This window comes from Hypanus sabinus, chromosome 25, assembly GCF_030144855.1.
Source record: "Hypanus sabinus isolate sHypSab1 chromosome 25, sHypSab1.hap1, whole genome shotgun sequence".
NCBI classification, from domain to species: domain Eukaryota; kingdom Metazoa; phylum Chordata; class Chondrichthyes; order Myliobatiformes; family Dasyatidae; genus Hypanus; species Hypanus sabinus.
Genome location: NC_082730.1, coordinates 25,967,117 through 25,989,097, shown reverse-complemented (window position 1 = coordinate 25,989,097; position 21,981 = coordinate 25,967,117). Strand labels below are relative to the sequence as shown.

The following is a 21,981-nucleotide window of genomic DNA, read 5'->3' as shown; positions in this document are numbered from 1 at the left end:
TCTAGGAGGTGTATTCTAACCTCTCGTTCTTTAGCCTTTGGCTGAAAAGAGTCTGGGAGTTCTGAATGGCTGGCCAAGGTGCCCATGATGAGGGTGCATCAGCTGAAGGAAACTTTGAGCATGACGCCATGGTTAATTTCTTTGCCACTGTGACGGGTTAACCTCTGTCTAGTGACAGAAACATCTTACTGCAACAGCGAGCAGTGCTGAGGGTCACACAAATTGTTTTCACGCTCCGTCACCAGTTTCCTTTAATTAGTTCATTTGCAATTAGATCCCTTTGTTCCTAACATGTTAGAAAAGACATCAAAGGAAAGTGTTTGTATGTTTGCCAACTCTCCGACACATGAGAGGATTGAAAAATAACTAGGACTGATAAAAGGAGGCAGATTTGTGGAAATAACTGATGTAAACACACACTTATCTTTTCTTCTGACTAAAATCATTAGACTGTTACAAATAAAAGAAACTACTGCCAGACACAGTTTGATAATGTAGCCCTCTGCGTGCTTTGGGCCACCTTGCTGTGGGTAATAATTCAGTGACGTCGAAGAAAATAAGGCAAGCTTTGTTAGGTCAGTGTACGATAAGGTCACGGAGCTCAGCAGGATGAACATGATTGAGATGCAGATCAGCCCTGGTTTAGTTGAATGACGGATTGTGGGTTTGGGACTAAATGACTTCCTTCTGCTTCTGTGTATCTAAGGCTGAGGCAATATGATCTAAAGTAGGATTTGATGGAGCTTAATTCCCTCACAGTGACAAAGATGAAGATTAGCCATATTTGTCACATGCACATGTTAACATCAAAACATACAGTGAGATGCATCACTTGCATCAAATCAGTGAGAATGTTGCCAGGTAGCCTACAAGTATTACCAGTTTTCTGGTGCCAAAATAGCACGCCCACAACTCACTAACCTTAACCCGTACCTCATTGGAAGGTGGGAGGAAGATAGAGTACCCAGAGGAAACCCATGTGGTCACAGAAAGAATTTACAAACAGGAAGCAGTGGGAATTGAACCGGGATTGGTGACTGCTGACAGTGTAATAGCATTACATGGATCGCTATGCTACCATGCTGAGGGGAAGAATAAGGAAGAGGTTATAACTGATATTAAGGAGTGACAGGAAAGGCAAGCTTAAAAAAAAGTGTTAAGGAAATAGAGAAAGAGTTAGCTGTTTTAGAATCCAGTCAAAGAATAGTAAGTTCTTGAGAGTCAGTGTGAGCTCCATGGTGGTGGAAGATTACACCTCAAACAGATCTTGTCCAAACACCTTACAACACAGCCAGAACAAGGTTATCTGCACTAAAACATTAGTCCAGTGGTCATGGAGCATACAGATCCCTTCTTTGTAGAAGCCGGCGTCTTGGACCTCTAGAAGTGGTCCAAGTCTGTGTCCTAAGGTAGAAAGAGATAAGTTATTAAGTTCAAACTTTCTGCATTTTCACTCAAAGAGTTGAACTGCACGTGGATGTAACGAGAGCTGGAAAACTCATCTCCTTCCACCTTAGGCCATGAACTTATCAATCACCCCTGCTGTGAACCACCTGGAGTTCCAAGGTGCTCTCGTTACGTGCACATGTAGTTCAACTCTTTGAGTGTTAATGCAGAAAGTTTGAAGTTAATAACTCATCTCCTCCTACCTTAGGCCACAGACTTATCAATCACCCCTGCTGTGGATCACTTCTACAAAGAAGGGATCCATATGCTCCACGACCACTGAACTAAATGTGTACATGTAGGAGGGGACTATGTTGAAAAAAGAAAGTGCTAGGTTTTGTAAAATTGACTCCTTCTACCTTGGGCCACAAACTTATCAATCACCCCTCATAAAATAATTCATGATTACATCACAACCAACTAAAAAGGCCAGTTGGAGATACTATCTCCACCAAGAAACTAAACTGCTGGAACTACTCAGTGCATCAAGCAACAACTGTGGAGGTAAAGGGATGGCCAATGTTTGGGGTCAAGAGCCTGCATCAGGACTGAGAGTGGAGAGTATATGGAAATGAGAGAAGGAGACTTGTAGGTGATTGGTGGAACCAGATTAGGGGAGTAGGATGAGCAGTTGGAGCAGGGCTGGTAGGTGATAGGTGAGTCATAGGGTCATACAGCACCGAAATGGGCACTTTGGCCCATCTTGTACATGCAGGACGAGGTGTCAACACTTGGCCTATGTCTCTTCCTAAAGGCTGATTTATACTTGTGCATCGCATCAACACCGTAGGTAATGCATACCCTACGCTGTACTTACACCATACCCTAGGGTGACGTGCACCTCTCCAAAAAAGTTACTCACGCATCGCGGCAACGCAGACCGCAACAACTGTGATTGGTCCGCTTGGTAGCATCGCATTTCCTCCTACGCATTTCCGGTTGCTTCTTCTCCGCCATGTCTGTAGGCTGTGCATACACCGATGCAAAATAGATGAACCAAATCATCAAATCTACCTGCCGACATGCGAAAATGTTTGAAATACATTTCCTCATCCATGTCTCTCACGAAGAAACTCAACACAGTGGCTTAGAAACCCCACCGCCAACTAGTGTTTTGGCGCATACTAGTGCTTGCTCGCTACGGCGTAGAGCGACGCAGAAGTGAAAATCAGGGTTGTGGCGTAGCCCGTACGCACAAGTATAAATCAGCCTTAATTGTGCACCCATGTAACTGCATTTTAAACACTGCAATTGTACTTCCTCTGCCATCTACTTCCATATTCCCACAGATGGAGGTAAGTGGACGAGGGGAGGGGGAAGCATAAAGACAGAAACTGGAAGGTGACAGATGGAGGCAGATAAGGGAGGGATGATGAACTGTTTCAATGCTCCCTTCCCACTGCTGGAGCCTTCTGCTCCTTCCACCACAACCACCCACACACTCTCATCTGGTTCCACTTATCACTACCATCCTCTGTTGCACCCCCTTTCTTTCACTTCTATATACTGACTATATTTACACTCTCATTTCTGATGTAGGATCTCAGCCTGAAACATAACATAGAAAACATACAGCACAGTACAGGCCCTTTGGCCCACAAAGCTGTGCCGAACATGTCCCTACCTTAGAACTACTTAGGTTTTACCCATAGTCCTCTATTTTTCTAAGCTCCATGCAGCCATCCCAAAGTCTCTTAAAAGTCTCTTATCATCACCATCCCTTTCCCTCCACAGCTGCTGCCTAATCTACTGAGTTCTTCCAGCACTTTCCTTTTTGCTTCAGCTTCAAGCTTGTGCAGTTATTTGTGTATCTGTGTCTGCAGCCACCACAAACTCAGTTCTGAATGCAGACAGTGCTAGTGAGAACATGTCAGCCATTCATTCATTCTGGTCAAATTCCTGAGTCTTCGGCAACTAGTTGCACCTTCATCAAACACCATCTGCCACACTGAGAAATCAATTTGCTCCTCCCTGCTCAAGTACAATAGAGGATGGACAACTAGTGCTCATCTTCCTGTGCACCGGACCATAAGGACCATTGTTTTCTCTTGTGCATGTGTGAGAGAGAGAGAGAGAGAGAGTTAGTTATCACTTGGGGGAAGTTAGTCCAGTACTTCACACACACGAGAGGGAGGCAGGAAATGAAACACAACACAATATCACAAGCTGTTCATTGAGGAGGGTTAGTAAAACCAGCCTTTGCTCCATGTTCACATATGTACACACACACACACACACACACACACACACACACACACACACACACACACACACACACACACACACACACTCCCTCTGTTGTTCATGAACACCCACACTCGGTATTAAAAGAGTGGGCTCATATTTATTGTGTTTACACGGTGTGTTCAAACTCTGGGGTTTGAACGATGCTAATTTCTTAGTGATGGTGATAGACAGTGCCCCTTTGTTCAAGGTAAAGGAATAGAGTAGCAGTACTGTGTTTCAGAACCAAGCTGTGCAATGTTGCTTAAGAGGAAGGGGTGAGGTCATTCTCCTTTCTGTAATCACCAATGACGAGCAGAAACCAAGAGAAGCTATCTGTTCCCCTGTGAATCCCAGATGAGATCATTGTTATGAAGTCACTGGCCTTGCAGATGGTGAGGGTGGGGGAAAAGAAAGGACAAAAAAAAATTCTCCAGAAACCGCAGATTGTCACCCAAGCAATCATTCTGAATTCTGAAATCAAACGCAAGCAAATAGCCCTTAATGCTGGCTTAACACACCAGGCCATCTCAATGCGGTTGCAAGAGGCTTCTCTGTGGAGGTCAGACAGGTTGTGAGTAGGAGTCTGGCAACCAGTCGATTAGCCAAACTGAAACCAGATGTTCCTGAGCATTCTGTGGGATTTGTTTTCACTATCCCATAATGGCTGGATAATCATTGCATAACGAGCAGAGAAATTGGTTTGCATGTTTCCCTTCTCAGCTGACGCAGCAAGTACTGCCCATAAACTCGTCACTTTAATAAAACCCCTCCGCTCAAGAAAATACACAAATAAGCATTAAGGTATTTCAGACTGACAGCAGAAAAGTGTAGCCTGAAATTGAGATAGAGAAAAGGTTTTAAGAACAAAAGAAGTGAAATGATGTGGTGATCTTGAAGTTTAATCCCCAGAAGGGCAATCTGAAACTTTGAAGTGAACTTTAAAATAAATCGTTATCGGTAAATGTAGTTAGGAGCTTATCAGATTGTCATAAAAATCTAACTGATTCATAAATGCCTTTCAAAGGAGGAAGCTTGCTGATCTTACCCATGCCATGACCACCATCCCTAAACACACTTCAATCTTAACTAACACACACAAAATGCTGGAGGAACTCAGCAGGCCAGGCAGCATCTGTGGAAAAGAGTAAACAGTCGCTGTTTTGGGCCGAGACCCAGTCCTGATGAAGGGTCTCGGACTAAAACGTCGACTGCTTTCTCTTCTCCATAGGTGCTGCCTGACCTGCTGAGTCGCTCCAGCATTTTGTGCATTTTGCTTAGATTTCCAGCATCTGCAGGTTTTCTTGTGGTAGTATTTAATCTTGATTGCTTTTCAAATAGAGTTACCTGGTAATTTTGGTTCAGGGAGGTGCAGCAAATCTCCAGTGTGAACTTGAGTTTCAAAGCTCCAAGCTAGGTCATTGATTCCTGGCCCTGATCAAAACCCATTGATTTCCTCATCTCATCTGCAAGGCAACAATACCTGATCCTAAGGGCTAGAACTACTGCTAAATTCATGAGGCTGACATTGAGCATGATGGTATTAAAGAGAAGGTAGTGATCAGCCACCATCTTTACACCTCAGCATTCATTTCCAGTGTTTTCAGTAAGAAATGCGAAATGTTAGGAGAAGACCGGAGGGGGTGGGATGAAGCTTAAATACTTTATCTTTCACCCTTAATTCACGACCTCTAGTTCTAGTCTCACCGAACCTCAGTGGAAAATGGATTGTGGTGGGGGTGGGGGTGGGGAAGGTTCGGTGGTGGTAGGGGGAGTGATGGGAGGTGTGTTGGGGCAGTGTTGGCTGCAAGTCGTTTATGTTTGAGGCGCATGCGATTGAACAGCCATTTGAGGACTCCGTTTCTAAACCTTCTGTGCCTGTTAGATACTTGAGAGGAGTCAAAGTGGAACCAGACATTGCTGTCAGCAGGGATTGAAAGAAATAATTTAAGTTAGCTCTGAAGATAAGAACTGACAAATCTATATTGATACAGAATATATATATTAAATCCAAAACAGAAAGTCACAGAAGTTTGTATCCCATTGCAACCCTAAAGACCCATGTCAGCTCTCATGTTAAATGGGTTGGTCTATTTACAGCTATGGACAAATGCGCTGGAATGACTGGATGATCATAGGTGCCCATGCTTTTGAAACTCAGAACTTAACCGTCCTTTGAACAGTTGTCAACAGATGGAGTTTAATCCCGAAAAGTGTGAGGTGATGCAGTTTGGGAAGTCAAATTCTGGTAGGACATATGGAATAAATGACAGGGACCTTAGGAGCATTGATGTACAGTGGAACCATAAGACAGGGGAGCAGAATTAGGCCACTCGGCCCCTCAAATTTGCTCTGCCATTCTATCATGATTTATTTATTAACCCTCTCAACCCCATTATCCCCGTAATCTTTGACAAGCTGATTAACCAAGAACCTACACAAGGAAATCTGCAGATGCTGGAAATTCAAACAACACACACAAAATGCTGGTGGAACACAGCAGACCAGGCAACATCTATAAGGAGAAGCACTGTCAACAGTTCGATCCTGACGAAGGGTTTCGGCCTGAAACATTGTGTGTTGTTTTAACCAAGAACCTATCTACCTCTGCATTAAATATCCTCAATGACTTGGGCTACACAGCGTCCATGGCAATACATTCCACAGATGAATCACCCTCTGGCTAAAGAAATTTCTTCTCATCTCTGTTCTAAATGGACGCCCCATGTCCACCGTTGCTGGACTCAACTACTATGGGAAACATCCTTTCCATTTCTACTCCATCTATGCTGTTTAATATTCAATAGGTTTCAATGAGATCCCCACCCCCTCATTCCTCTAAACTTCAGCGAGTATAGGCACAGAGCCATAAAATGGTCCTCAGGTCTTAACCCTTTCATTTCTGGAATCATTCTTATGAATTTGCTCTGGACCCTCCCCAGTGCTAGCGCATCTTTTAAGTGACCCAAAACAGCTCACAATACTCCAAGTGTGGTCTGATCAATGCCTTATAAAGCATCAGCATCACATTCTTGCTTTTATTTTCTATTCCTCTTGAATTGAATGCTAACATTGCATTTTCCTTCCTTACTGCTGATTCAACCTGCAAGTTAACCTTTAGGGAGTCCTGCACAAGGACTCCTAAGTCCTTTTATACAAATGATTTTTGAATTTTCTCCCCATTTAGAAAACAGCGCACTCCTTTATTCCTTCTACCAAAGTGCATGACCATACACTTCCCTACACTGCGTTCCACCTGCCGCTCTGCCCATTCTCCCAATCCTTCTGCAGGCTCCCTGCTTCCTCAACACTACCAACCTCACCACCTGTCATCGTATCACCTGCAAACTTGGCCCCAGAGCCATCGATTCCGCCATCCAAATCATTGACATATAATGCGAAAAGAAGAAATCCCAATATCCACCCCTGCGGAACACCGCTCGTCACCAGCAGCCAACCCGAGCAGGCCCTCTTTATTCTGACTCCTTGCCTCCTGCTGATCCACCAGTATTCTATCCATGCTAGCATCATTCCTGTAATATCATCGGCTTTTGTCTTGTGAAGGGCATTGGGATGTAATTCCGTAGATCATTGAATGGCGACACAAATGGTTAGATTAGGTGAAGAATACTTTCAAAGGCCAAGGTAATGAGTATGAGGTTTGGGACATAATAAAACATTGGTTAGAATACACTTGGAGTTCTGTATTGCACACTATAGAGAGGGTTCAGAAGCAATTCATGAATATCTTTCCTGGAATAGAGTTTGCATTTATACGGAGAGACTGTATAGGCTGAGTTTATTTTCACTGGAAGGTAGGAGGTTAAATGGGTGGCAGGATGGAGATACGCCTCAATCAAAGGAGGTATAAGACGTTCCTTCCCTCCACTAGCCTGCAGGTCACCCTTGGGCAAGGTGTAGCACTTGCCTAGCCCCCACCCCCCTCCGATCAGCGTCATATGAAGCCATGAGAACTGGTGGTGGACACTTGTACAACCAGTTGGTGCATATTGCAAGTCCTGGTTGTGTGACCACTGATGCCAGGCAGACAATCTCTGAAGCATTGATAATGGTTCGGGTCACCCATCTTGAAAAGACACTCAACACACACAAAATGCAGGTGGAACACAGCAGGCCAGGCAGCATCTATAGGGAGAAGACACTTTGTCCTGATGAAGGGTCTTGGCCCAAAGCGCCAACAGTGTTTCTCCCTATAGATGCTGCCTGGCCTGCTGCGTTCCACCAGCATTTTGTGTGTGTTGTTTGAATTTCCAGCATCTGCAGATTTCCTAGTGTTTGCTCTTGAAGACACTGCCCAGAAGGAGGAAATGGCAAGCTACTTCTTTAGAAAAATTTGCCAACAGCAATCATGGTCATGAGACTATGATCACCCATATCATACGACACGGCACATAATGATGATTATGATGAGGAGAAGGCTAAGGGGTGACTGAATCAAGGGACATACAGTAGATAGAATAAATAGTCAAACTCCTTTTTTTCCCAGGGCAGGGTAATTCAGAAATAGAGCACACAGGTTTAAGGCAAGAGAGGAGAAATTTAAAAGAGATCTGATGGGTAAGATTTTCATATAATGAGCTGACAGAGGAAGACGCAATTATAGGTTTAAAAGGCAATTGGACAGAGACTTAGAAAGTAAAAGGCTATTGGCCTATTGTAGCCAAATGGAGTTAGTGTAGATAGACATCTTGGTCTGCAGGGACAAGATGGACTGAATGGACTCATTCCCGTGCTATGCAGTTTTATGATTCTATGATGAAGATTTCTAACAGAAAATATAGGAAACACTCAGAAAGATCAAGCAGCATTTGTCAGAAGACAAAGTTTCTGCTGCAATTTTTCAGATTCCCAGCGTGTGCAGGATCTTGGTGTTAATTTGCAGTCAACTGAGCTCTTCTCTTTAAGTACTCACTGTTTTAATGTAGGAATCATGGCAGTTAGTTTGTAGATAGCAAGCTCCCAGAAACAACAATGAGATAGTGACCAGATAATCTACTTAGTGCAGAGAGGGAAAGGAGGAAGGGTTGGCTCTGCTTCCTCTCCCCCTCACTTTCTCCAAGTCCATGATTTCCAGAGGACTTGGGACCTTGGGAACTGGTCAAATAGCAGCCACTGAGGCAAAATAAGCAAAGAAAATCTCAGCATGAGCCCACCCCACTCAAACTTCAGCAGACCCTTCTAGCAGTCTGTTGGACCTTCTCTCATCCTCAAAGAAGGCCGTTTTCTTAAAAGCTCTCTCTCAAGATACAGGTTTTATTGACAAAGCCAACATTTATTGCCTGTTCCAGTTGCTGCAATGTAAGCATAAGAAAAATGAGCAGGAGAAGTCATTTGGCCCACTTCTTCTGTTCCACCATTCAATAAGATTTTTTTCTTCAGTGCTGCTGTCCTGAACTAACCCGTATTTCCCACAATATCTGCAATCAGGCAGTTAAAACTCAGTCACATTCATGTGGAATTAAAATGACATGTAGACGCAAGCAGGGTTGAAAGAGAATGGATTATTTCTTTTCCCCCAGAAGGTATTAATGATTCACTTTAGATTTTTACCACAATATACTCCAAGCATGATTTCACTGGGTTTACTTAGATGACCCATCTCGACTTCCAGCAATATGATTTAGGCCTTTCCAAGTCAGAATTGCATGAGATGGCAGAGTGGATAGGGTCTCCTCATCAATACTTGTCCTTTCTCTGACCCACCACCTTACCCCTGATCTATACCTCAAAGACAGCGTCAGCCAAGATCATCAATACGTGGGAGATGCATTTCCTGCAAACTCACACATTTGTAGAAAACATTTACTTTGAAAACACTTATCAGAGCCAAAAAATTCAGAAAATTCATTTATGATACAATAATTTCCATGCTCATTCCTAGTCTGTTAAGTCATTAGAAAAAATGGAGCCAAGGCTTAAACAAAGCATTCTTTATTACTAGTGCTGAAATTCTCAGTTGTAATAGAATATGTTTGAGCCTTAATATCCATACTGGTTATACTTTGAGATTAGCGATAAACCGTTCACTTTGGTTATAGTATGAGTTGGTTGGCATCCATCTGTCTTGAAAGATAGTGGGTGATCACCATCACAAGCCTGGGCAGAAGGTAAGGAGATTCTGAGATGCCCAGTCTCAAGATCGCCCTCTTGGCCTCACCAGTGTAGTCCAAAGGAAAGCTTATGAAGCAATACGTTTGGTACCAGCTTGGCTGCAGGAGCTGCTGGAAGGATGTTCAATGATGTCCAGCCACCTTAGGAGCTCCACTCCATATCTGCTGTCTGGGTCTATTCCCGTAGCCTTCATCTCTACCAAGGCTGCCCACAAGGCAGTGGGGCTATTTACCCATAACCGGGGGTCTGGTTCATGAGCACCAGGGCATGTCCACACGCCGGTGGGTGTGCGTGCTATGTGTGCAGGGGCCACAGCTCCTCCCCGCCCTCTGTAGTTCAGCCTGAGTCCGAAAGGAGTTCAGTTTCTTTGTGTCGCCGACAAGGAGGCGCTGCATGAAGCTTGCTTTTGGGGAAGCTATGTACTAGCAGGGAGATCCTTGCACACTGAATTCTCCCTTTCGCGAGACTGCTAACCAGCGGTAGGAGCAAGAAGCACTACCTACTACACTACCATACTAAATGCATCACAACCATTTTGACACCAGTATGAGTTAGGTACAAAATTTTTTAAAAACCTGCTAGCTGATAAAGGAATTGGGGCATAATGCCATAGTCAATAAGAGAAAATGTGGACAGCAGAATAAAGAGGAGCACATTGAAGGGAGAGAAAAAAATCATTGGTTTAAATCACATTGAATTCAATGCAAGAGGCTTGACAGGTAAGGTGGATGAACTCAGGGCATGACTGACTCTGGGAACTGTGATTTCATAGTCATAACAGGGAAGGGTGAGGGAAGGGAAGGACTGGGAGCTCAACGTTCCAGAATATAGATGCTACAGACAGGACAGAGATGTAGGTAAGAGATGAGGGGGAGTTGCCTTCTTGATGAAAAAGTACATAACAATGGCCATTGGAGAGGAGATTCTTGGGGGAATCATCCAATGAAACCATATGGTCACTCTGACAGGATTGTATAATAGGCCCCCAATAATCAGCTGTAACGAGGAGCAGGTAATGTAGAGAGGTTGCAGTCATTTGGTAAACATAATAAGGTAGCGTTAGTGGGAGAATTTAACTTCCCTAATATTGAGTAGGCCAGCCATTGTGTAAAAAGCTTGGATAGAGTATTATTTGTGAATTGTTCTAGGAAAGCTTCTTTTATCAATATATAGAGGGAACTACTAGAATGGGCACAAGACTGGACTTCCTTCAAGGAAATGTCTGTTGGCGAGCACTTTGGGTCCAGTGATCATAATTCTGTTAGTTTTTAAATAGTAATGGAGAAGGATATGACTAGTTCACAGATTAAGGTCCTAAACTGGGGCAGAGCAAATCTGGGAGACATTAGGTGTGAGTTTGCAGTGGTTGATTGGGTGAGGTTCCAGGAAATGGAGCACCTACCAAGTGGGATGTCAAGAGTTCAGTGCCTACATGTTCCTGTTAGTGTGAAGGGGAAGGTTGGCTGGCTTTGGGAACCCTTGCTGACAAGAGATGTTGAGGCTCTGGTTAAGAAGAACAACAAAATAACTACTGCACCTAAGCAATTTGGAACTAGTGAATCTCTTGATGACCATAAGATCCATAGGAGTGCACTGACAGAGAGAAATGAAAGGCATGAGAAAGACCTGGTGGGCAAGGAGTGGCAAAATCTCAATAGGTTCCATTGATAGATTAAAAGTAAAAGAATAGGTCCTTTTAAAGATCAGTATGGGCATCTATGTGTAGAACCAAAGGAAATGGATGATATTTTTAATGGAGATTACTCCCTTCAGTTTTTACTGTAGAAAATATTATGGGAACTAAGGAAGTGACATGTTCTCCTAGAACATGTGTAAATTAGCAGGGATGAGGTATTGGTAGCATTAAAGTACATTAAGGTAACTAAACTCCCAAGGCCTGACTTAGTACATTCTCGGATCTCGTGGGAAATTAGAGAAGAAAGTGTGGAGGCACTTACAGAGATATTTGCTTCATCTCTAGCCACAGATAAGGTTTTGGAGGACTGGAGAGTGACTGGTGTATAACTGTTTTAAAAGGTTAACAAAAATAAGCCAGGAAACTACAGGCCAGTGAGTCTGACATCAGTGGTGAGTAAATTGCTGGAGGGGATTCTGAGGGACAGGTTCCACAAAAATTTGGAGAGACAGTCTCATTTAAAGTAGTTAGCATGACTTTGTGTGTGGGAAGTCATAGCTGATAAATCTCCTGGAGTTCTTTGAGGAAGTACCCAAGAGGTTTGATAAGGGTAGAGCAGTAGATGTGGAGTAGATGGATTTTAGTAAGGCCATTGAGAAAGTCCCTCACGACAGGCTAATGTGATAGTTCAGACCACATGGGATCCAAGGGGAAATCACAGAGTGGATTCATAATTTGCCACGGGTAGGACTCAGAGGGTGATATTTCTTGGATTAGCTGCATACCACGTGGTGTCAGTGTTGGGACACAGGTTTATATAAATGATTTGGGTGTGAATGTAGAAAGCACGGTCAGTAAGTTGGTGGTTGAAACCTTAAACAGATGATGCAGTAGTTAGTGCAGGATGATTTTTGTCTTTGTTCTTGAGTTAACTGCTGGTGCCACCAGAGTGATACTTCAGTACTTGCTATCTCAAGCTGTGAATTCTTTTCTGCCTTAGGCACCTCAACAATGAACATGCTCTTGATGATCGCAGTACAGCCCAGTGTCGAGTTCAGATGCAGGTTGTCCAGCAACTTGAAATTCAGGTTGGTATCCTTTTGCCACCATGTTGGAAGGTTTATACCTTTCTTTCCTATCTTGCAGGGTGTCAAATAGTCCCAGGGTTGCAAACCTGTCTTTGAAATTGCTATCACAATGATTGTACAAACTTATTGAATCATCACAATAGCTTTCCTATTGTTCTGATATTCTGTGTTCATCAAACCACATCATTTCTTTAATACATCTTCCTCTGCCAAGACCTTAGATTTTCGAATCCTGCAATTGACCTCTTCCTGCTCAGAAAGGGAGCAAATTTAGTAGGAAGTGTGAGGGACATGGTAATAAAAGCAAATAGCTTTCTGTTAAGTGGACTGGAGGGAACAAAGTGGAATGCTCAGGGAACTGAGAGCTTAAACTCTTCAGAAAACGCTAGGTAGGCCGAAATTCACTTGACAAGAGTAAGCTGAGGGAAGATTTGAAATGTAGGGGATTTAAAATGAACAATACAAAAAATGCTGCAGGAACTCAGCAGGTCAGGCAGCATCCGTGGTGAGAAATGGACAGTTGATATTTAGGATCTGGACTGGAGGCTGCCTGATCTTCGGAATTCTGAGTTTTGTGTGTTGCTCCAGATTGCAGCATCTGCAGTCTTTTTTGCCTTGGGTTTTTAAACAATCTTGGAGAGAGCCTGCTAAATCAAAATGTGAAGATAATGCAGTGGCAGGTATCCCTCAACATAATGCTTATCCATGTGTCCAACCGTGAACTAACTTTTGTTTCAAGACATCTTGCGGATTACTGGAATGTTGCTATGACATAACAATCTTCTTTTCTTCACATGAGTCAAATTTCCTGTTTCCCACAGCTGTCTAAGGAGACGGAACGTCTTCAAGCCATGATGGCTCACCTGCACATGAGGCCATCTGACCCAAAGCCTTTTGCCCAGCCTGTAAGTATTTCAACTTGAACCACATTGAGATAACTTTTACATAAAGAAAGAATTACGTTTCTGTGGCGTACATGTCATAAAGTGGAAACATAGAGACATGTTTTCCAGTCAGAAAGGTACTTCTGATCTGCAGTCAGAGAGTCATACAGCCCAGAAACAGGCCCTTTGGCCCAACAGTCTATGCCAACCACAGCATCCTTCCTGGTAGTCCCAGTTGCCTGCATTTGAAATGTAACCCTTCAACCTCTTCCCCTTTACTTATCTGTTCAAATCCCTCTTGAATGTTGCTACTGTCCTCCCCTCTGGCAGTTACTCACTACCCTCTGTGTAAAGAAGTTACCTCTCGAGTCTCCTTTATGTCTCTCCCTCTTATATTGTAGCTGTGCTCTCTAGTTTTGGAATCCCTAATCCAAAGTTATGTCCATCCATCTTATTCACACCCTCTGGCGATTTTATAAATTTCTATCTGATCAACGCTCATTCTCCTATGTTCCAAGGAATAAAGATCTAGTGAGGGCAACTTCTTATAACGTAGGCCATCTAGTGCAGGTAGCATCTTTGTAAATCTCTTCCAGCTTGATGAGCTCTTTTTTAAAATGTGGGAAACAGTCTGCAGAGTTCATGAAGAGAAATGAGACAGTGATGAGATAATCTCCTGCGTAGTTTAGGAAGAATGCCGCAGCCCTTCTCTGAAATAGGACCCCGGGACTTTTTCTTGTCCATCTCGGAGAATTAATGGGGCCTTTGTTCAACATCTTATCTGTAAAGCAGCACCTCTGGCAGTGTAGGATTAGCCTAGTGTTCTGATTGCCAGAGTGTGGTTTAAAATCACAATCTGACTCAGAGTTAACCTTACAGCTTACGGAGACGGGGCTCATTGGAATTGTGCAATGTGCATGAGATCTGTGTGACTGATTTTTGCTGACTCATTGTTCCTTTAGTCTGCTTTACGATACGTGGTATGTCCAAGTCATTAATCTTTGATTCAGCAACAACAGAATGAACAATCAAAAATGAATCATTGTTGGTTTATTTGCAACACACATCTATCTTTTGTCCAAAGTAAATGTTCCAGTAATCGATACACTACAAGCTGAAACTTGGTGCTATCCTTAATGAGCAGTCTAATGCTTTTTATAGGAATTGGTCATTTTGGATGCAAATTGCTGATAAAGCAAGCAACTCTTACCCATCAGCTTTCAGTGAACAATGAGAAAAATGGTTTTCATTACCAAATCAATAAATGATTGATAAACCAATTGGTACTTTCTATCTGTACTATTCCCTTAAAACCGCCCTCTATAATTATAGCATCCATGCATGTTGAACCAAAATAACAAATGAAATTATAGATGCAAAAATGCTGGAAGAACTAGCTAGTTAAGCAGCTTCTGTGAAAGAGGAACCAGATGAAATTTCCATTGTGACCCTTCCTCAAATCTGCTGTCTAATGACTGTTTGTCTAGACTGCTCCCTCAGCCTTGAAATGCCTCCCTCCAATCTGTCCTCAGTCATTCTATTTGAATTTTAATCTCTCTTTTTTCCACTCATTCTCCCTCCTTCTATTCCCATTTACTCTTCCCCTTCCTGCCTGCCTATTCTCTCTGTTCCTCCTGGAGTTTAGAAGTGCGAGAGAAGATCTCATTGAAACGTAGAACTTGCAGTGCTTTATGTGGTGGGCCCAGGAAGAATCTGGGTGTCCATAACCAGGGGTCGGAATCTCAGAATAAGAGGTCAACAATTCAGGGCTGAATTGACAGGGAAGGTCTTCATCCAGAGAGTAGTGAACCCATGGTAATCTTCCACTGAAGTGGGCCAGTCACTGAGGATGTTTGGGATAGAGGGTGATTTTTGGATGTGAAAGTGACGCTGAAGATTCAGCCATGTCACACGATGTCCACACCTACCACGAAGTACATATCCACGCTTAAAGATTAGCCGTAAGACTTGAAGCATCAAAAGCCTACTCGAGCTCGTGTTTTCCACCCACTCTCCTCTCTGTCAGTCCATCCAGTAACTCCACATTCTTTTTCTGACCACCCACCTTTCTGTTTCCTCCCTCATTTCTCTCTTCAAATTACATCTGTCATTTGCTTTCTCTCTACCTTCCCCCATTTCCACATTCCATTCTTTTATCTCCTTCTCTCTGTTTCATTACCTTGCTTGCTGACTTCAGAAACTTCCCTCTTTCGCTGAACAATGAAGTGTAGACCGATGCTACATTGGCTCCCCCCCTCCCGGTAAGTTAAGGGAAATCAAAGTATAGAATACAATTCATAGAGCACTTTTCAAAACCACACAATGTCCCAAAACACTTTGTGGCATTGCCACTATTGTTAACGGAGACTAACATTACACGGTATGTTCCCCATGCTGTAATAATCGAAGCTCAACTTTATTCACCATGTGCATTTGCATGAATTAGGAATTTGTGGTGTGTTGGTCAAGGCACAGCATGTGACAAAAAAACACAACATTTAAAATTATGAAGAATAATTACATATAAAAATGAAGTTAGAAGTTAAAATATGGATATAGAAGAAAATGTGCATAAATAGATAAATACCAGCATGTTATTCCAAAGTAAGCTGCATTATGCAAAGTGGTTTGAAGTGTTTACAATGCAGTGCATTGTAAGGGGCGGGTGGGGGTAATAGATAAAAAGGGTTGGGGGGCTAATTAGAATGATCAATCTAATTAACTGGTGGGGGAAGAAACTATAAAAGTGACATGAAGATTATGTGTTAATCGTCTCATAGCACTTTCCAGAAGAGAGCTTTTGAAAAGGCAGTTTGCAAGGGTGGGTATGATGAGATGCCTGTTCACGTGATGATTAACGGATAAGTTTTGGCCCAAGACCAAGTGTGCCATTTCTCCAGTAATGCTAAGGAATGAACCCCTTAGGTAGATATTGTGAATCACTTGAATTGTTTGAACTTTTATTTTGAAGTTATTCAGATTATGACACAGTAATGATTTCACCCTCTGATATTCATATCCTCCCTTCACTAATTTATGGTCAAAAGTTCTTTTAAGCTTTTCAGTGGAAGCCTGTATGTTACTTAGTGACCCCTGTTAGGAGTTTACTGAAACAGACGTTGGTTGGGAAAAGGGTCAACTTTGCAATAGGTTTGTGGCTGAGCAGCACCAATACTGTGTTACAAAAGTATCAGTCAGAACCAGAATCAAGTTTATTAGCGTTGGCATATGTCATGAAGTTTATTGTTTCGCAGCAGCAGTACATAAAAATTAATATAAATTACACTGAGAATGTATTTAAAAATAGTGCAAAAAGGAGCAAGATAGGGAGGGAGTGCTCTTAAGTTCATAGACTGTTCAGAATTCTGATGCTGGAGGGGGAGAAGCTGCTCATAAAGTGTTGAGTGTGCATCTTCTGGCTTTTGTACTTGGCCATTGATGGTGGTACCGAGAAGAGGGAACATCCTGGATGCTGTGGGTCCTTCACGAAGGATGCCAACTTCTTGAGGCATTGCCTTTTGAAAATGCCTTTGATGGTGGGGAGGAGAGTGCCTGTGATGCAGCTGGCTCAGTTTAACAAAGATGTTCCACATCTTGCATTTGCAGTGAGGCAATTAAATTGCTAATTAACTAAGTTCAGGGGTTAAAATAAAAAATTACAGTTTTTGATTTTTGTTAGAATTTGATTTAATTCATTCATATCCTTTAGGGAAGGAAATCTTCTGTAATTACCTAGCCTACGTGAGTTGTCAGACCTAGGTAGGCAGAGCAGTTGACTTTCAGTTGCCTAATTGAAATTATCCAGCAAGTCAGCTCATTCTAGGGTACTGGGGGTATGGGGGTTAGATTTGGACCATGATATTGACATTGTAGAAAATGGACCTCATGGAGATGGAAAGTCAGTTCATTTTAAATAGCCGGCTGGTGGCACAGGGCGTCAGCGCCGGACTTCGGAAGCGAAGGCTCCCAAGTTCGAACCCAGTCTGCACTCTCCCCCCCCCCCCCCCCCCCAGGTATGCTTTCCATCCATGCCGGGTTGAGCGTCGAGCTAGCCACTCGGACTCGTAAAAAAACAAGGGTTGAGTCAGGAATGTTCATACCGTGACCCGGTTAATCCGAAAGGACACCAATCCTGACACCACGCACGAGACAAGAATGGCTGACTGCCTGGTGTGACAAGCTATGAATGAACTATACTGGTCAAAGAAGGTTTACCCAAACAAATCCTACCTTGCAGCATCAGGTCTAAGGTCCTGCAGATCACTGTTCTTCAACTACTTATCCAAGTAGCTTTTGGCTATTATAAAGGTCTTTGCTTCTAATACCTGTTATGTAATAAGTGTCAAAACCCAGGGGTGCAAGAGATTTGTCTCAGTTCCCCTTTTGTCCTTTGGTGACAACTTTAAATCAATGTCCCCTGGCTTATACACCTCCATTAAGGAAAACCTGTTCTTCCCATTTAACTCGGTCTTCTGCAGTTTCATACATCTCAATAAATTCTCCCATCAGCCATCAGTATTGCAAAGAAAACAATCTAACAGAGCAGTCTTTCCTCTTAGCTACAGTTTTCCTTTTCAGGAAGCATCCTTTTAAGCCTTCTCTGCACCTTGACAATTGCAAACACATCCTTATTGTAACTGAGAGCTGTATGCAGTACTCATCTGTGGCCTGCCATGTGGGACCTTGTCAATAGCCTTGCTAAAATATATGTAAACTCCATCAAATACATTGCTCCCGTTTGACACTCATAAGTTCTTCTTCAAAGAAGCAAACATGTCACTCAGATTTGACCTTCCAAAACAAACCCATTCAGACTGTCCTTGATTAATCTCTGCCTTTCGAAGCGAAGAATTGAAGCATTGTAGTCAGTCTCTTTTGCTTCTTTGAACAGCCTGGGATATATTTCATCTGATCCCAGCAAACCTATCTGTTTTCTCTCCCTAGCTCTCTTTTGCACTGCTAATCCCAACCAATATTTCAAACTTGCTTGCCTTCACTATGACATTAACATGATTTCCCTATTTTGTGAAGATAATCATTAAACATTCCTTCCTTATTTTACCCATATCGAGTCTTTTCACGCAGGTAACATTTTTAGTCCCTTTTTGCATCCAAAATGAACATCCAAAATGCTCATAATGACTGTTTTTTATTATATGTTAATAATTTAAGATATTTAGCATGATAAAGAAGCTTGTCCTCAGCAATCATTATTTTCCTTATATTCTTATGAAACATCTTTGGATTTTCTCTGACCTGACTTGACACATTTTTTTGCACGCCAATTCAGTGCTTTCTTAAAATTCTCTCCAGCACTTTCTGTCCTCTTCCAGACATTCTGCTCTTAATTAATCCATCTGTATTAAACTCCCTGTATCTGAAAGCTGCTTCCTTCTTTTTGCTTTCCCTTTCCGTCTGTACACCCTGACATCCAGGTGTTCTAGATTTGGCAGCCCTGCCATCTTTGTTTATAGGAACGTGTTTTTTACCCTGAACTCTTTGTCTCTTCTTCTTAATCACTTATATTGCTCCTAGATCTTCCAGTAGATGGATCCAATGCACACATGCAAATTTGTTCTTAAGTTTGAAATGCTCTGCTCTCCACAAATTAGAGTCTTTCTTGTATTTCAATCTTTCATGCCTTTCAACAATACGAAATCTGTCAGAATTTTCACCACAAGTATTAATTTACTCTTTAGCTCTTTAATAAATAATCCTTTCACCCAACCGAGAAAATCTGCTGATGCTGGAAATCCAAGCCTGATAAAGGGTCTCTGCCCAAAATGCTGACTGTTTACTCTTTTCCATAGATGCTACCTGGCCTGCTGAGTTCCTCCAGCATTTCGAGTGTGTTGCAACCCTTTCCCCCAGCCAGCTTCCTTCCTTTGAACTAAATCCAGAATGGCATTCCTTTTTTTTGGGCCAGCTGTATCCAAATTGTAAGAATCATGGATTCCCACAGTGCAGAATAGCCTGTTTGATCCACTGTATTCTCACTGTCTTCTAAGTACTTATCTATACGGATCCTGTTTGCCAGCAATATTTTCCTGAATGCAATTTAACAATTTTGTGCACTCCATCACTTCTTATACTTATTTTTTCCCCCATTAATTTTAGGTTATTAAGGGTAGTTAGGTTATTAAGACTTAATTATGTTGTCAATATATGGATACTTACCAGCATATTGAGAAAGAGGAATCTGAAATAGCATAACTTGATAACAATCACTGCAAAGGTGCTCAGGTGATTGAGTGCATGTTTGATGCTTCTAACCCAGGGTGACTCACTGCCATAGATGTCTCCAGCTCTCAGACCTGGTCATAGGAAGCACTTCCTGAACTCTGGCTGACACCTAGTGGTAAAATGGTGGGACTGCAGTGCCATTTATATCCCAACCCTTTGTTCATGTTGATGTGAGCGGGGTAGTTGCCCTTGATAACATATTGGCTCTTCTTGAACGGTGACAGTCTCTGTGCCTAAAACATCATCTCAACGTTGTCGAGTAGCAATTTTCAAGATTCTGAGGAAAAGGATTGGCCACGCATTTGCAAGACAGAGTACTATTCGGTTTGGAGAGAATCGTTTTGTATTACCATGCACCCACTGCCTTTCAAAGTGGTAGACTTTATGGGTTTGAGTGGCAATATTGGGAAAACCTTGCCATGTTCCTTTTCATAAAATCTCATAAAATCTTCACTTTGGATCCCTGAATACTTTATTCTCAATATCCTAATTTCCCAATGGGGTGGTGAGACCAAACATCACTGAAGAAAAAGTCATTGCTTTTCAGTCCTCCTCTGCGTAGAGTACCAACATAGCTATCCTAAATTCACCGATCTATCTCACTGAAGGCGTGATGCTGTAAGCTAATCAGGTGACTCCTGTCATCAATGTTGCATCTAACAAGTGTTCGTATTAGCTGCAATCCATAAGCATCATTATTCTAAGCATACAAGTTGAGGTGAGAGGAAAGCTCATAAAAATAGATTAGAAGAGCGTCTGCTGGTATATTAAGTTCAAGTTTAATTGTCACTCAACAAGAATATGGCCAAACAAAACAGCATTCCTCTGGGAACAAAAAACAAACCACAGTACCAACAGTCACATGCAGCACAAGGGTCATATACAATGTCATTATGATAGCAGAAAAGCATGCAATCACAAAAAAATTAGATAGCCCAAGGTTGATAGAGCATGTGATGTTGTCAAGGAGGCATGCTTGTGCAACAACTAGCATGCAGCAGTCCTCATCACACACTAGTGCAACCGCAGACAAATGCAATCCAGCTTGTCCTTGCGGTGAGCGAACTCTAGAGGGCAGCACAAACAGGAGCCGCGAGCCCCCAACCCGGCATGGATTCCAGTAATGCCCTTGCGCTCTTCCATACCACCTCTGGCATCTCCGCCCCGGGCGGCTGCAACATGTGACCCCACTGCAGGAGTGCCTGGTCAGCGCAACAGCCAAGGCCCGGCAGCTTCCCTGTCATCAACGAACCAGACTTGCAGTACAGTTGGCCCTCCTTATCCGCGGATTCCACATGCGTGGATTCAACCAACCGTGGATCGGGAAAACCCGCAAGTTCTCTCTCCGGCACTCATTGTTTGCGCATGTACAGACTATTTTTTCTTGTCATTATTCCCTAAACAATACTGTGTAACAACTATTTACATAACATTTACATTGTATTAGGTATTATAAGTAATCTAGAAATGACTTAAAAGTACAGGCAGTCCCCGGGTTATGAACGAGTTCGATTCCTGAGTCTGTCTTAAGTCAGATTTGAAGTCAGAACAGGTGCATCTGATATTATTTAATGTCAATTAGTCAAACATTTTTCTTAGTATATAGTATATATTTTACCTTTCTATGCATATGAAACACTTAAGAAACATACATATTTCAATAATTAAACCACTGTGTTGGTTAGTAATAATTGGAGCTTTCATCGGGACAGGGCCTTTCACATGCTCCATTAAAATTGTTCCGATCGTTGACGGACTGTAGCCTAATGCTTTTCCAATGACCAAGAGTGTTTCACCTCTTTCCGATCACTTTATTACTTCCACCTTATTTTCAATCGTGATTATGATTATTTTCGTGAACAGAAGCACTGCAGATTCAGAGCTAGACCTCCGGGTTCTAATGTCCACTGCACTGACATGTTAAATAAAGTCCAGAGTTCCACTGGGTCCTAAAGACCACCGCACTGAGACAGGTTAAATAAGGGACTTGAGCATTCACATTTTTTGGTATCCGTGGGGGGGTCTCGGAACCAATCCCCTGCAGATAAGGAGGGCCGACTGTATTCCACATCACAGTGTCCAGCAGTGCCTTGCGATCCACAAGAAGAGCATCCAAGGTGACTATTTGACTGGTTTGCTGACCGCGCACAGCCTCTGATGCAGTGAGAACTGCAATACTTGATGTTCTTAATATCCAGCAGTGTCCTGTAATCATAAGAAAGACATAAAGGATGAAGAATTACACCTTTGTTTGGACCCAGAGAGGCTGCTGCGACTGAGTGGGCCGCCATTTTGAAGGGAGCTTCAAAATGAAAAGAGCAGGTGAAGT

The 21,981-nt window shown here is 42.6% G+C and overlaps 1 protein-coding gene across 3 annotated transcripts in view; it reads left to right on the top strand.

Annotated features, from left to right (window-relative positions):
* Positions 1-21,981, top strand: part of foxp4 (forkhead box P4) — a 403,429-nt gene that overhangs the window by 336,148 nt on the left and 45,300 nt on the right. For all 3 annotated transcript variants that reach the window (XM_059950359.1, XM_059950360.1, XM_059950361.1), the window contains 2 exons: positions 12,438-12,525; positions 13,347-13,430. In XM_059950359.1, the coding sequence (XP_059806342.1) occupies positions 12,438-12,525; positions 13,347-13,430 (172 nt within the window). The remainder of the gene's footprint in view (positions 1-12,437; positions 12,526-13,346; positions 13,431-21,981) is intronic.